Source organism: Pagrus pagrus, assembly GCF_965226575.1.
Source record: "Pagrus pagrus genome assembly, chromosome: 9".
NCBI lineage: Eukaryota > Metazoa > Chordata > Actinopteri > Spariformes > Sparidae > Pagrus > Pagrus pagrus.
Window position 1 is genome coordinate 593343 of NC_140193.1, and position 17345 is coordinate 610687.

The 17345-nt window shown below is 42.8% G+C and overlaps 1 protein-coding gene across 1 annotated transcript in view; it reads right to left on the reverse strand.

Annotated features, from left to right (window-relative positions):
* The window catches only part of LOC311263169 (thrombospondin-type laminin G domain and EAR repeat-containing protein-like), a 31073-nt gene that overhangs the window by 12436 nt on the left and 1292 nt on the right, over positions 1 to 17345 (reverse strand). Inside the window, exons 3-9 of the mRNA XM_084363092.1 lie at positions 8506 to 8555; positions 7323 to 7502; positions 4553 to 4617; positions 4285 to 4446; positions 3942 to 4174; positions 3662 to 3752; positions 3419 to 3572 (exon numbers count right to left, since the gene is read on the reverse strand). Of these exons, the coding sequence (XP_084219218.1) occupies positions 3419 to 3572; positions 3662 to 3752; positions 3942 to 4174; positions 4285 to 4446; positions 4553 to 4617; positions 7323 to 7404 (787 nt within the window). The 5' untranslated portion in view covers positions 7405 to 7502; positions 8506 to 8555. The remainder of the gene's footprint in view (positions 1 to 3418; positions 3573 to 3661; positions 3753 to 3941; positions 4175 to 4284; positions 4447 to 4552; positions 4618 to 7322; positions 7503 to 8505; positions 8556 to 17345) is intronic.

Sequence of the window (17345 nt, forward strand, 5' to 3'; positions counted from 1 at the left end):
TTAACAATAAACTGGAAGATACACATCTGTTTAGTTTGTTGTTGTTTTTGGCGTGGCAGCAATTTACTGCCGTAGATTTCATCGTAGAAATTTCAGAAAAATAAAACAGATAAAACATGATAAAATAAGATATATAAACAGCTTATTAATAGATAAATGGTAAAATAATCGTCACAATAAGGTAGTTTTGTTTCAGTGACAGATTGAAGTGTTTTTAGCTCGACAACAGTCAATAAACTGAGTTAGCTATCAGCTAAGTGAAAAGCTTTGAACTTTTACAAAACAACTAAAGCTGTCAGACAAATGTAGTTCAGTAAAACACAAAGTAAAAAATTAAGTAGCATGACGAGTAAATAGTAAAGTACAAGTACCTCAAATTTGTACTTCAGTACGTCTACAGTATTGCAGAGGGTCAGTGTGGTGGAGGCAAACATCATTAAGTGTGAAGGAAAGTCCCAGTTGTGCAGGAACAATCCCACAGTGACAGAGCTGACTGTCGTCTCACTGTGTGGGTGAACTGACAGCTCACCATGTTAATGAAGTGAAGGTAATGAAGGTCTTCATCACTCCTTCAAACACACGTCTTCATTATGAGCTGACAGGAGACATGACTCTTATATCATTACACATCAGCCTGTATCACCTGAAGGCAGAGGACTGATAACAGACAGGCTGATGATGACGAGGTTTAATCTGCCTGAAGACAGAACGACCACTGAATTACCTCAAAGATACACAACTGTACTGATACACAACTGTACTGACGATAAACACTGAACTCTACAGGTATGATGTCACCGTTACTGAATATAAAGCAGTCCTGGTAAACCAGGGGCTTTTACAGTCTGACACAGCTTTATATCATGACCTGTTAGCTTTAGCCTCAGTCTGTTAGCACGATGCATGTAGGGCTGCAGCTATCGAATATTTTTATTCTACCGATTATCCCATCGATTAATCGAGTAATCTAATAAAAAATAATTCTGCATTATTAAACAACAATACCAAATAATGCATAACGAAAATGACAGGCCTGTTAAATAGACAAGACAATTAGATTAATTATTATTTTTAATTAATTAATTGTTATTAATTAATAGACAATTGGCTTTTATTCCGGGACTCGGGGAGTAAGGGTGTGTGTTTGCTTGTGTGTGCACGCGTGCGTGAGGGAGAGTGAGAGAGCCGAGATGAGTGTGTGTGTGTGTGTGTGTGTGTGTGTAAAGGAGTTGTTTGGTGTAGGCTCTAACTAGCGATGGTAGGCTACGTTGACTTAGCTAACATCAATGTTTGCGTTAGCTTGTGTCGGCGACGCTTGGTGAGCTGGTGTTAACAACTGGATGCTTTCGGTTCAGATGTTGAATCGTTGTTGACGTGCTGTTGTGGTACGCCAGTTCTACTTTGCAGTAGACACGTTGCACTTTGTTATCTTCTTTTGTAAGTGTGAAATGATCCCAAACTTTGGACCTTCTCTGTCTTTTACGGACGGTTTCTTGGCTCTCCGCCATCGCGCCCACTCAATTCTGAACGTAGTGGTGTGTGTCCGCAATAACAGTCCGTGTGGAAAAATGATCCCTGAGCTAAGCAGGCCACAAAACGCGGGTGATAGGAATTAAACGAAGCCTCGAGGCAGAGAATTTGCTTCGACCATTTTTTGTAATCAAATTATTCGAGTTACTCGAGTAATCGTTTCAGCTCTAGATGCATGACCTGGGACCTGTTAGCTTTAGCCTCAGTCTGTTAGCATGATGCATGACCTGGGACCTGTTAGCTTTAGCCTCAGTCTGTTAGCATGATGCATGACCTGGGACCTGTTAGCTTTAGCCTCAGTCTGTTAGCATGATGCATGACCTGGGACCTGTTAGCTTTAGCCTCAGTCTGTTAGCATGATGCATGACCTTTGGCCATTGGTTTTCTTCAGACTTGACTTTATTAATAATTGACAAAGGTCTGGTGCCTGAAGTAAAGTAAAGTTGTCTTTGTAGCGCACTCAGCTGTGGGCAGGTACGTAAATCAAACACACCACAGACTACTCACCTGATTCACGTTCACATAAACTGAGTCATAAAGAGTTAGTTAGAGATATATCAGAGACAGAGTTCAGTCTGCTGAACTTCATTAATACTCTGAGCCGCAGGCTGCTTAGAAACTACTCACACAGCTCAACACTCAGACAGTAAAGGAAATCCTTTGGTTTATTTTATTATGATTGTATAACCGTTACCAACAACTGGGGAATGTTATGCTAACATTAGCTGGCAAGCTAAGAGAAAAAGCACCATTAATACACTATGATAATTTATTCCATGATCCCAACTAGACCTAATATTTGTAAGATAGAGAACTGAAGTTATATATATATATATTATAAGCTATATATATGGGTTTTATTCGAGTTAGGCTATCAGTCTTTGTGTTAAACAAACAGATGAAACTGATATCCTTCTGAAAAATATGGAGAAGACAGAGAACAAGAGGATTTATTGAATTACCAGATAAAATTTAAATGATTTTAAATATCTCAAGTAGAAAATCCTGATCGTCACAAGTGTTTCACAGAATAACACGCACCCAGCTGTACGATGTTGGTGTTTTTAAAGCTGATAGTCAGAACCTGTCCATCAGCCCGGCACCAGCCTGACTCTGTTGTCATGGAAACACATATCAAACAGTAGGAGAGACCCCGACTGTCAATCAAACTGTTGCTTACACACACACATGCACACACAGTGAAACAGAAAACCTGTAGCTGTAATGGCCTGTCAATCACTCACACACACACACACTCACACACACACACACACACACACACACACAGGAAGCAGCTCTTCCATCCTGTCAGTCATTCAGGAGCTCAGATTACAGAATCACTGATACCATCACAACCAAAACCACCGACACTGAAGGTGAGAGCGGTCAGAGAGCCCTGATGTGACTGATCCTGCTACGACTCTGAACACATGAGACAGTGTAACCCCACAACATGACTTCAGTGAGTAGAGAGAAAAACAACCCAAGCCCCATTTTTAACCTATTTTTGTTTACATTTAATCAAATAATCTCAATTCAAAGTGTTGAACGAGCAGCTAGCAGCTCCTGTTAGCAGCTCCTGTTAGCAGCTCCTGTTAGCAGCCCCTGTTAGCAGCTCCTGTTAGCAGCTCCTGTTAGCAGTGTCCTCATGGACGTACAGACAACTGTCACTGGATCACTGATACTGAAGAAAACTTAAAATCGTGAAGATTCTCAGGCAGCTTCTGAATGGTGTTTTTTCTGTGATTTGTGGATTTATAGACGTTTATTCTGGACATGAGAGATCATGAAGTCACACGAGTCTCATCTGTAAAACTAATGATATCCAGTCACATACAGGATGTTCACCCCCTCTGCTGCTGGTTCCTGGAGTACTTTATCTCCTTACCGTACGGGTAAACTGGCCCATGGTGGTCGGGCTGCAGAGGGGTGGACTTCAGGAGCTGGGGGACTGACAGCTCGGCCAGGCTGGGGTCAGAGGTCGGACACAGTCTGGGCGTTGCATCTGAACCAGGAAGTAGAACGAGCTGTCGCAGTAAACCCTGAACACAGACAGAACCATGTGAATGGGTTTGACGGGCAGCAGGACCCTGAAGGTCCGACTGAATCCTGATCCTGATCTCAGACTCACAGAGAAGCGTCCCCTCATCCTCCTCCTGCTGCCGATGAAGAACCTGGACCCTCTGGTGCTCAGAGAACTGGGGAAGGGCCGGACCTGTTTACTGGGAGACAGAAAACCAGTTAATGACACAGTCCGACCGGTCTGTTCTGTCAGAAGAGGAAACATGGTCCGAGTTAGAGTTGGTCCATCAACTGGTCTCTCAGTCGTCTTGTTTCTGACTAAACTAAACTAAACTAAACCAGAACTGGACTAAACTGAACCAGGCCAAACTGGACTGACGGTGACTCACAGCTCCAGAGGCAGTCCACAGTCGACGGTCAGTGTGGCATACAGTCCGGTGACGGCCAGAACCACCGTGTGCCAGCGGTTATCGTCCAGTCCAACATCCTTAAAGCTCAGCCGACTACGCCCACCAACACCGGGGGGTGTGGCAACAAAATGGAGGCGATTCTCTGAGACACGTAACCCCAGCAACAGCGAATCAGAGCCCTCCTCCACCACAGAGAAGATGTACTCATTCCTCTGGAGACAAAGAGTGAAAGAACAGGTTAGACTAGACTGGACCAGACTGGACCAGACCAGACCAGACTGGACCTAACTAGACCAGGTTCTATTCAGTTCTCCTGGTTCACCTTCTGTCTCAGTCTCGGTGTCTTGATAGTGGCGACCAATGAGAACTCAGCAGGAAAGTAGTCACAGTTGGTGAAGATCTGGGAGGAAGGAAAACTCAGTGCCGTCACCATGGCGCCGGCCAAACGGAGACCTCTGGACCCTTTGGACTGAACCATCTGCACCTGATTGATCATTTCATTGATTCATTGTTTATCATTTATCTCTTCATACCTTCATCCCTCATGTTTCCATTGTTCACCCCTCCCTCCATCCCCTCAGGTGTCCTACCTGCGTGGGCGGGGCTTGTCCCGGGCTTGGCAGGGCTCTGGCCAGCAGGTCCAGAGGCAGCAGGTCTGAGGACAAACAGATCAGTTTGTGTGAAACAAAGATTGTTTTTAATACAGTGAAACCTGCAAAGAAAATACAGTTGACCAGATCTCGACAGTAAAGCTTCAGAATTGTGAACGTTGATTTTAACTGACATGAAGTGAAGACAGTGACTGGATGAAGTGATGAAGTGATGAAGTGGGCGAATCACTGCAGATGTTCAACAACAGCGGTTTCTTTTTTATCTGATCTCTTTCTAACAGGACGTCTTCCTCTAACTGATGGAGTGTGTCACATTGTGTCGTGGTCAGCTGGATGATAATAATTATCAGCTCTCAGATGTAAATGAGCTCTACGATCAGACATCACTAACGATTAACAGTTTAACTCTGTTTATTTTTATCACATTATCACCTCAGGGGCCGTTTTATTCCTCCATCTGTGGCTTCATTGATCTAAAAATAAAACCTGGGCTGTGTCCAGCTACAGATATCAGATGAGCAGGTTCCTGTTGTAATGATGGGATGTTATTCAGTGAGAGGAAATATTCTACCAGCCAGTTTCTGACCTGTACGTGTACAGAATACATGTACAGAGTAACATGCACAGAGTAACGTGTACAGAGTAGCGTGTACTGAGTAACATGTACAGAGTAACGTGTACTGAGTACCGTGTACAGAGTAACGTGTTCGGAGTAACGTGTGTAGAGTAACGTGTGCAGAGTAACGTGTACAGAGTAACGTGTACAGAGTAACGTGTGCAGAGTAACGTGTACAGAGTAACGTGTACCGAGTAACGTGTGCAGAGTAACGTGTACAGAGTAACGTGTACCGAGTAACGTGTGTAGAGTAACGTGTACCGAGTAACGTGTACAGAGTAACGTGTACAGAGTAGCGTGTACCGAGTAACGTGTACAGAGTAACGTGTACCGAGTAACGTGTGTAGAGTAACGTGTGCAGAGTAACGTGTACCGAGTAACGTGTGTAGAGTAACGTGTACAGAGTAACGTGTGTAGAGTAACGTGTACCGAGTAACGTGTACCGAGTAACGTGTACCGAGTAACGTGTACAGAGTACCGTGTACAGAGTAACGCGTACGGAGTGAAGTACAGAGTCACTGAGTACCGTTTGGTGTAATGTGGAGAAAACGTGTATTATTGAAGCAATACATGGTGAAGACATGAATGTGTGTTTCCTCAAACATCTTGAGGATATGGGACAAACTTCTAGGATCAAGAAATGTGTGGATTGGTTAAATGGTTATGTTAAATCTTGACAATGACAAGACTGTAATGTTGAATATAGCAGCAGCTCCTGTATGTGTGTTTGCAGCACTGAACACAACCGAGGTCCTTTAGCTTCACAGACTTCAGTATCCAGTGTTCAGAGAAACACCGAGCTGCAGACAAACTGAGACCAAATGTTAAAGGTGACAGAAGATGTAAGAAGAGACGCACAGGGAGTTTAAATCTTTGTTTCCTAACTGACAGCAACAGCTTGATATAAGTTTGTATCTGGAATTCCCCTTTAAGCTCCTCGTCGGTCTGTGTGTTTTGTCGCTGCAGCAGGATCAATGGAAGATGAATGGAGGTTGAATGGAGGGAGGGGACAGCATGCACAGAAGCACATCTCACATTTCAAAGACACAAAAACACAACGAAACACAAAGCTGCAGAGAAACGTCTGAAACACATGAAACGCAGCGGCCGCTCACAGCGACCACAGACTGATTAATGTTAACTGATCACAGGATAAAGAGAGTGGACCAATTCACACAGAGATTAGGAGAAGAAAAGAGGTAGATTCAGTCCTTTAATTCACTTCCAGTTGTTTGACCCCAGTTTGGGTTCAGGACTCGGTTGCAGCAGCTGTTCATCAGTTCAAACTTAGCCGTGTGCTAACGTCAGTGTTTACTACGTGCAGTTATATTATCAGTACATTAAAACAGGCTGCAGCTCACAGACTACATACAGATTAGTTGTTACAACGGGAGGTGTAACTGAAACAACTGACAAAGCGAACATTAGCATGCTTGAGCTCTCATTTCTAAGATTTGAGATGAAGATATAAATCGAGTTAACTTTTGGCCCACTTAGCTGTCCTGCTTGTTTAAAGTTAGCATCTGGGTCCTGCTAGTTCAGTGTTATCGTCTAGGTCTAGTTAACTCTGAGTTAGCCTAGAGGTCCAGTAAGCACAGGGTAAGCTTCTAGCTAACTGGTTCCAGTCAACTTAAGCCAGCTTGACTACAGTATGGCTTGGTGGTTAGCTTGTTAGCTAATAAGATACAACTGGTAAAGACTTGTGAATCATCAGATTAGGCTTTTAGTGTGTCTCATTCCTAACATGGTTCATCTGAAAAAAACAAAAAACTAACTTTTTTTATACAGTTTGCGTTCTGGAAAGTTTAGCTTGTCCTGTAAACCTTGTTGCCCAGCGTGGACCACCACCAGGGGTTTTAGTGGAAACATGCTGTAGAATTTTTGCTTTGATGAAGCTAGGCTAGCAGTTTCCACCTGCTTCCAGTCTGTGTGCTAAGCTAAGCTAAACCTTTCTCTATACTGGGCACTCAGATTTGGAAGTGATATCTGTCCCTGGAGGATGACAGGGAACCAGTGATGGATGTTCCTTTAGCGCTAATAACAAATTCAATATTTGTTGAATCCTGAGAAGAAAACAAGGTCTCTGGTTGAGTCTTCTTGTCGAGACATTTATCTCACACTTAGTCCTTGTACCTGTACAGGGTCTCCAGCTCTGGCTTCGGACTCTGGCAGCGAGCAGCACCCAGGTGAGCAGCAGGCCGCGACACACAAGCATCACGCCTGCGTACCGTCAACGATGTGGGTTTGATTCCACCTCACCGATCTGCTTCTTGACCTGCGTCACTCAGCGTCATTCTCCGGCTGAAAGACGACCTGCACCAGGAAAATAACACCAACAAGAAAAACGTCTTTTTTTATCCACACTTTTCAAATTAAAACACATTTTTTACATTGAAGCAACACTAGGTAGTTTGGAGTCATTACTACCCTCAGGTGGTTGAGACATGAAATGATCTGTTACCAGTGTCATACTGTCGCTGTACGAGCATCCCTGGGGAAAATGAATACACGTGAATTTGTTGACGGAGCCGGCGAATCACGAAGCCTCGTTTGGAAACAGTAGTGCTAAAGTAGCACGTTACACTACATTTACAAAATATCATTACATTGTACCAATGAACACCACATAACAAATCAACTCAAAGTAAAAGTCGGTAAGATAATAAATATGTATATATGGGATATATGACTTACAAATCCAGTAGCATCGAGGCTAGGTCGCCATCAGTCTTGAACCCATTTCTTCTTTCAGCTCGCTCCACCGAGTGTAAGCTGGTCTAATATTTATCCGTGTCCGGCTCATGTTATATCACTTTCTCTTTTTCTTTTCTTCGCCTCCTCAGACAACACCTTCTTGGCTTTTTTTAGCTGGCTCGGCCATGGCGCTGGTTTATGAAAAATCTAAGTAGCTGCTGGCTAAATCCACTGACGAATAAACGTGAGCAAATAAGGTGTTAATTTGACTTTTTTAAAAAAATTAAATAAATTGAAAGTACATAAAGAGGTATTACAGCCATAATAATGAAATGCACATAATGGAAATGTGATTACTAGTAATAACAGTAGTAGTGGTTAACGGTAAGGATAGTATGTAGTAATGCATTACAATAATAGTAGTGGAACGTATGTATTAACCGTTTTTCTACTACTTAACTGAGTTTAGAAACATTATTTTAAGGTCGAAAAACTACCTAGTGTTGCTTTAACACATCGAAATTCAGTTATTTATTTATTTTTTTACCTTTTTTCATCCCTGTTGACTTTAATCAAACCACACTTTATATTATATCGAATGAAAAAGATCGAGAAAAATCACCTTCGACCTCCATTAGCTCATTGGTCTTCTGCTTCTGGGATTTGTCAAACCTACAAAAAAAGAAGTTAAAACTCAAGAGGTGAACAAACAAAAACGACTTCATACTTCTGTATAGGTTTGATCTGTTAGTTTTCCAGACTTTAATAAACAGCTTATTTAGTAGTCTACTTTAAAAGTACAAAGAAAACCAGAAGAAATGACAACTTTTCAAGATAAAGATGGTTTGGGACATGAGGAAACTGGATGTTAAACACATTTTATGCTCGTTTTGACCTACTCAACAAAGACTACGCTGCCTCCACAGGACCGGCCAATGTCAGTACTGTGAGTTTGGCTGATAGGGAATAAGAGTAAAGCTGCTGGGCCTGATAACATCCCAGGTCGTGCACTGAAAACATGAGCCAATCAGCTAGCTGAAACAAACCTGTACCTAAAAAGTCTGCTGTGTCTAGTCTTAATGACTCCGGCCCTGTGGCTCTCACCCCCCTCCTGATAAAGTGCTTTGAGAAACTGGTTTTCCAGCACATCAAAAGACAACATCTCTGCCAGCCTGGACCCTCACCAACATGCTTTCAGAACCAACAGATCCACAGAGGATGCCATATCTACTGCCCTCCACTCAGTCCTCACACGCCTGGAGTAAGACCAGCTCTACATCCTGTGGAAACAGGAAAGCTAAATTCTGGAGAAACTGACATGGTTCAGCACGGCCCAGGACAGTACGGTTCTACAGCAGCTAATTTAAACCACCAGAACATCACTGGTACCATCTACAGAGCATCTGTGACATCAGTTAAGTGAGACCCACCCAGCCACAGTCTGTTCACCTGCTGCCCTCTGACAACAGATACAGAAGTGTCTGCTGCTGGACCACCAGACTACAGAGCAGCTTCACTCCTCAGACTGCAGAGCAGCTTCACTCCTCAGACTACAGAGCAGCTTCACTCAGACTACAGAGCAGCTTCACTCCTCAGACTACAGTGCAGCTTCACTCCTCAGACTACAGAGCAGCTTCACTCTTCAGACTACAGAGCAGCTTCACTCCTCAGACTACAGAGCAGCTTCACTCCTCAGACTACAGAGCAGCTTCACTCAGACTACAGAGCAGCTTCACTCCTCAGACTACAGAGCAGCTTCACTCTTCAGACTACAGAGCAGCTTCACTCCTCAGACTACAGAGCAGCTTCACTCTTCAGACTACAGAGCAGCTTCACTCTTCAGACTCAGAGCAGCTTCACTCCTCAGACTACAGAGCAGCTTCACTCTTCAGACTACAGAGCAGCTTCACTCCTCAGACTACAGAGCAGCTTCACTCTTCAGACTCATCAACTCGTCTGACCTCCAATATAAAAAATAGTTTTAATTTTATGACTTATCATTATTAATCCATCTATAAAATTTATTTTTAAATAATAGTTGCATAAATGACTACAGCATACATCGCGTTTTGCATCTTGTAATATTGTACATGGTCTCATTCAAATTTATGAAAATAAAGGAAAAACGGTATAAACGATAGCTGATCGTTATAAAACATAATGTACATAAACAATTATAACCACAAAGAGTATCTGCACGTTTGTATTTTGTGTTTTTTTCAAAACCACATACAAACAGCTTTGTACACAACAAACAATGATAATAAAACCAACAAGAAACCAGTGAAACACCTCGGATAACACTGAAAATGTGCAGCAGATAAAACTTCATAAGATGTCGAGACTAAAAGTTATTTATAGGCCTGAGCTCCTCAAGTTGATTGAGTCCTGACAGCAGGGATCTGGTCCTCTCTGGTCTTAAATCTGACTCAGGAACAGTCAGCAGGCGTTTTGTATCAGACACAACTAACACTGAAATATTCTGAAGCCTTAAACGTTTTAAACTCTTAAAGTCAGTCCTCAAACAACAGTAATGATGCTAAATGTGGAATAATCTGTTCTCTGTTCCAGGTTTTAGTGAAATGTGGAACAGCAGCTGTATTTTATTTGAGTTGAGGCAGAGCGACTGTAATCGACCAGCTGAAACGAAGACATGTAAGAACATCTGCATCTTTACAACTTATTTTTGAGATGAGAAAACACAGGACTGAAACCAGCTGCTGATCTGATGATTAGAATAAGCAACAATGTTTTTCAACAACTTCATGCCCTCATTAAATAATATAACGCAGAGCATGGACAGTGAACGAGGGGGTGGATGGACCTGAATCCCTGAATCCACTTCATGAAACCATCAAACCATCTTTGGTATCATCATCGTAATTTTTGTGAGTTCCACATGATTTAAAGCAAATCATTTAGTATTTTGTTAAAAATGTAAACTCAAACCTGAGTCAGAGATCAGAAGTTAATCCAGATGTTTCCGATCTGATCCTGGATCAGCTCCAAACATTCAGGATGGTCCAACATCAGCATGAAGATGTCGTCTAAAGAAAAGCTCCAGTTGGAAACAAAATGAGAAGTTGTCCAGTTGTTTTTAACTTTCCTACTGAAACACCTGGAGGAGGTCTTCTAGATGTCTCCTTCCTCCATCTTTAGGAACAAACTTCTCTCCTTCTGAAATCTTTGAAACATGGTGGAGCCTTGCAGGTTTTCACAAACTCCTCTTTTACTTGTGCGTCAAACAAGATAAAAAAAATCCTGAGAGAAAAATCTGTCTGTCCCGTCTTCAGGAATAAAACTCCTCAGAGACGTCCAGGTCTTTGAACGTCACACGTCCTTCTCTTGGGCATTTATTCATCTCTCTTCAAAATGAAACCGTAAAAAATCTAATATCTTAAACTCCATTGAGACCAAAATAAACCGATCTCTGGGTTGTTGTCTTGACTGTCCTTGTCTGCAGACTCAAACTGGTGGACATTCAGTTTCCTGTCCTCATAAACATCCAGACAGATAAAACCAGGATGAGTCCAGCTGTTATTTTCTTCTCTTCCTTTTTGAAATTTCTTGTCCTCAAAATCAAAGTTGAAAGATCTAAAAAAGGTTTTCTCAGTCGTCCATCTGTCTTCAGGAATGATGTGGATTCAGATGTCCACCTGTCGTCCACCTTTCCTCCTTCAGACTTTATTTTGTATTTACTTTTGTTTCTTTGTACATTTCCTTAGATGTATTTTCTTTCCTCCAGACTGATAAACAAGAAGTCCACAGGTGGTTGTTCTTTACATTTACTCTCATATCTCTTTTTAAAACCCTCCAGATGAAAATCTTCAAAGTGTTTTAAAGCTTCAGAAGTCTTGTGGTTTTCTTCTCCTGCAGCTCTGACGACTCTCTGCTGCCTCAACACTGACTGGATGTGATGTTCAGGTTCAGGTGAGACTCACTGAGCTGAGAGGCACAGAGAGGGAGAGGTTACCTGTAGGTGAGACTGGCTCGCTCGCCCAACATTTACATATAAAAGACTGGGAGGAGCTGGAGAGAGAGAGAGAGACAGACAGAGTCTCTCTCTGTCAATTCAATTCAATTCAAAGGAGCTTTATTGGCATGAAAGTTTTACAACAATGTTGCCAAAGCATCAAAACACAACTTGTCCAAACATTCGGACAGAACACAACAAACAACAACACAAACACAACACCAAGATTGATTTACATTAGTTATATATACAGTATATACAGTGTGTGTGTGTGTGTGTGTGTGTGCAGCAGGTGTGCCCTGTCTCCTTCTCCCAGCAGTATTTTAATGTTGAGAGGTGGTTCAGCTCTTTGGACTCAGATTACAGAGTTGAACTTGTTAAAATAAATGTTCCTGGTGTCGTTGAATGTTTTACATTGTAGGAGAAAGTGCATCTCTGTCTCAGCCTCACCTGTCGAGCAGTGACCACATGTTGTGTTGTCTTTTGGTTGCCGTGATTGTTTGTGTCTTCCTGTTTGGATTGTCAGTTTGTGGTCACTGAGCCTGTACTTGGTGAGCATCTGTCTCTGCTTCCTATCTCTGACAGTAGAGATGTTCTGCTGACTCATCATGTTTTCAGGGCGAGATAAGGTTCTGATCCACTTTGGCTTTTAGTTTCTTCTCTCCAGTGTTGCAGGTTTCTTTACATTGTGTTATAATGTGTTGACTCTGGTTGTGTTGGGAGAGCAGTGTTGTTGTGAGGCTGTCAGACTGTCTGAGAGGGGCAGTCAGCCTCAGGACCAGCTGACAGAGGGGACTCTTCTCTGGGCTCAGCTCAGAGTCTGGAGGGCTTTGGAGTGGAGGCGTCTCTGGCTGGACTTCAGCTGGTTAACAAGTGGAGCGTTCTCTGTTGAATGTTAATTATCAGCGGGTCTCTGCCTCATTCTGCTCTACATGCATTTGTTGGTGTGTTTCTGTGTAAAATGTGTCTGCAGACTTCTGCATGTAAAGACTCTGTTGGATGTTTGTCCCAGCGGGTTCAGTTCTGATGACTGAGTGGACCCAGACTTCACCACCGTACAGCATAACGGGCTGGATGACACCATCAAATCTCTGAAGCCAGATTCTGACTGGAGTTTGTAAATGATAAATGTTCTCTTAGTTGCATGTCGGGCTCTTCAGCTGTTTCCTTTAGTGCATCACTGCCATGTTGAAACTCCCTGATGCTGTCATGTTGTACCAAGGCAGGTGTAACTCATGCTGCGTTCAATGACATGATTATTTATGGTAAATTGGTGTTTGTTCTCCTGACATCTGGGGCGTTTTTGAAAGATCATGACATTAGTTTTCTTCATGTTTACTGCCAGGGCCCAGTTCTGACAGGACTTTTCTACTGTGTCCAGCTGCTGCTGTGGTCCTTGTTCAGTAGGAGACAGTAGGACAACAGAGACTTCAGCTCTGTATCGAGGAGGGAGAGGCCGGGAGCAGCACACTGACCCAACTCAGCAGCAACTTCATTTATATACATGTTGAATAGAGTGGAGTTAAACTGCAGCCCTGGCGTTCACCTCTTCTCTGGTGAAGACTTCAGTTTGTTTGTCTCCAGTTTTAACAGCACATATATTTTCCAGATACATTGATTTAACCAGATGGTGCATGTTGCCCCCTGTACCACAGTGTAGCAGCCTGTAACAGAGCCCTTCATGCCAAACAGAGAAGTCAATGAAACAAGTGAATATGTGACCATGTTTTGTTTGGTGAACATGTTTGTTAATCACAGTGTGAAGGGTCTGTACATGGTCGGTGGTGCGGTGTTTTGGGAGGAAGCCAGTTTGACTTTTACTCAAGATGGAGTCCTCAAGGAAATCTGGTTTTCTTTTATTCAGAATGATTCAGCTGGACAGCTGCTGACACAGAGGCCACGCTAGTTATCAGGTCTGATGTGTCCCCACTCTTATGAATGGGGGAAATGAGCCCTTTGCACCAGATGTGAGGAAAACATCCGACTGTAACACAGTGTTGAACAGCTGTAACACTGCAGCCTGCAGCTCTGGCTGCTGCAGAGAGCATTTGGTTTTTAATGCTGCCTGGACCACAAGCTGTCCTCGGCTGGAGACATTTTGTCTGTGTGGTCAATTCTTCCCAAGTAATTGGGAAATCAAGGGAGTTTTGGTTGTCTTTAACTGTTTCTTCTAATGTTTGGAGTTTTTCTTGTATAATACACTGATCTGAATTGATTTGATTTATTGGTCTGTCTTTGTACAGATGCCACCATGTTGGATGGGTGATGTCTGTTGCTTTGTGCTGAACTTGCTCCACATATCCCAGAATTGATTAATGGCATTCTCAATAATAAAGACACAAAATTAAGAAACTGTTTTTTTTAATTACAGCTGCATATCTTCAGGTGTCCACTGGTTTACATGCTTTCACGTTTAAATACGATCTGTCTCATATGTTACTGTGACATTTAAACGTCTCATACAAACATTTGGGCCTGAACCACTCGTGATGTGACGTCATCAAGTTTGATTAATCTTCATCTGGCTGTCAAAGATACAAGTACTGTGGACGAAAACAGACGAGTGAGTCTGATGATTTATGAGAGATCATTTTCAATGAAATGACTCGAACCTGAAATATTCTGCAAATCGAGATATTTTATTTAACTTATAAAATGTTTTGTCAGTGATTCATGAATCCAGACGTGCAGGTCTGAACTGATTCTGTTTTTATTTCATACTTTATTTTATTTACTCAAATGAATTTTAATGTTACACACAAACAGGTTTCATCTGTCGGAGAAAACATCTGATCTGAAGAAGAGATGAAAAGAGAAGAAGTGACTGATCTCTGCTCTGTATGTCCCTCAGGTGTGTTGATGATCAGAACAGAGGAATTCCCCAGGTGAACAGGAACCCCGCCCCCTACCTGTCTGACCCGCCCTCCTGCTCCTCACATGTTGACACACCTGAGAGACACACGCGCACACACACACACACACACACACACACAGGTGAGTTTATGGGTGTCACAGCTCACCTGCATCGGTCAGTGTGATGGCTTCATTAATGATGTGTTTGAGTGATCGAGCTGCTACAGAAACAAACAGAGTTGCAGCGTTCTGCTGAACACCTGAAGCAGCTGGAGATGATTCAAACATCAGATGTCTCCATGCAGCTCGTCTGCTGTGATCACAGAGATCACAACCTGACCTGAGGAGACGATGTGTAACCCTGGACATGACGAGGGTGCACGCTAACACGTTTAGCTTAGCAGCTAAAGTGAAGACTTCATTTTTAAAAAGTCTCTCCATTGACTCAAAGCTCAGCTCTGTCTCTTCATTTACATGTCAAGATCATTTCCAGTTCGTAGTTTAATTGCCGGTTGGACGGCACATTTAGTCTCTTACAGAGCCCCAAATATCACCAGTCGTCAGGACAACATGTCAGCAGTTTGTACAAAACGTGTCATATCCTGTTCACATTACATGTTTATTACCTGACTGTCATGTTGGGAGGTGGCGGGAATGTTGATGGAGCTACAGGCGACAAAACAGCCAAACCAGTGAGCACAGTCCGAGGCTGTTTCAACAACTGCCTGAACCTAACCAGAGCATGAACACGGCACTGTGACGACTCCGTCACCCCAGCAGACCTGAGCCCGGTGCACTTCAGCAGCACCACAGATGTTCATCCTGCTTCTGCTCTGGTCGGAGCTTGGTCGGGGTTTGGGAAGCAATTCCAACGAAAAACAGTAACACAGATATTTTTTTATCTCTGCACTGATTTATTTTTAATGACCTTTCTGAAGACACTACAAAAACGTCTTTGTGACCAAAAACGTCAAACCTTTTTTTTAAATAAATCAATGCAGAGGTTAAAACTACACTTGTTAGAGTTACTGTTACTGTTTTTCATTTGGGATTGAGTTGGAACAAGTGTTCGGCTCACAGGGTTAGCAATCATGGGTCGGCTTTAAACAGCTGTTTTAGTCGCCACGATCACAGATGGAAAATATCGAACTTCCCATGAAAAATAGCCAAAAACACTCAAAATCTCCTCAGATCTCCTTAAAAATGTCCAGTAAAACAGAAAGTTTGAACTTATCTGTGGTGTTGCAGAAACATTGCTGACATTTATTTTGGCGATCGGGTTGCAAATATCCTACATTCTGACTGTGTCCTCAAACTCAACAGTCTTCAACAATCTATGGAGAGCTGAGCGGACATTTTGTGATTTATGGAAGCTGTAAGAATAATGTAATCAGCAGGAGGTGATATGAAGGAGATCCTGTTCCCTCGTCGCACAAAGAGTTCAGGAACAGACAGTTCAGTTGAATCGTAGTCGAGTCTGTCGGCCTCATTGATCCTTTATCTGGCTGAGGTGTGTGACAGGTATCATCTTTAACCCCGACCACAGCTCTGAAACCAAAAGAACCAAAGTCTGTTCGCAGGTGAATGAAACAAACTGGGTCCTTCCCCCTGTTCAACATTAACAAGTGGCCTGTTTGTAATATGTGTAACGTTAACACTGGAGCACAGGACTGTGATTGTGGCTACGTCTCATTAATGTTAAACACAGTGTCATTTCAATAAATGATTTAAACATTGTAAATATGAACCGTTGGTGAGGCTCAGTCACCTGCCGTACCTGCTCCTGCTCAGGTGAAATGAGTCTCGTGGGTTCATTCGTGTCTCGGCCTGCTGGACAGGATCCAGGTTCAGGTTTAAACCTGGATTATTCGGGCTTTAGCTGCTCTCTGCTGGATCCACACACATCACATCACATCAGAGCTGATCCAGCTTTCATGTCTGAGTCAACATCAATCCGCCGACCTGCAGACCTGACGGCAGCTGGTGACGGCTGCAGCTTCACAGACATGCGTTTGTATTTCATCATGAGCTGTCTTTTAAAAAGCTTCTTTAAGTTTCCCAGTGAAACACGTTTCATGACTTTAAACTTGACTGTTTCCAGGTGATAATCCTGAAATAACAGCAGAAACAGAATGATTGGTGTTCATAAAGGGTTAACAGATGTGTAAGGTGAGGGCGTGTCGCAGATTTAGACAGATTTATTAACTGACAGCAGTTTAGATGATCAGAGGATCTGTGAGTCAAACTGAACCTGACTGAACTCTGTTTGAGTTCATTTGATTCGTCTTCATTTCAGTCTTGGCATCGGACATTAGTACTTGTTCACACAAGTGTTTAAAGAGGAGAAATTCAGTTGATTCCAGTAAAATTCATTCACTCATATCGTGAATCTTTGCAAATTTTGGTGAACTTTAAATCATAAGTTCAAACTGTCCCGAGCTGAGTTGTGAGTGGACGGAGAGCCGGAGAGTCCAAAGTGAAGAAAGCTAACGTAGCTTCTTAGCTGTGTGTTAGCATCCTGGAAGCTCTTCTGTCAGTATGAACCGGTTAACACAGTAAGACGACCGGAGACTTCATGCTAAAACAGCTGTTAGCAAACTGAGCGGACTTATCTTCCTGTTAGCGAGCTTGATAGC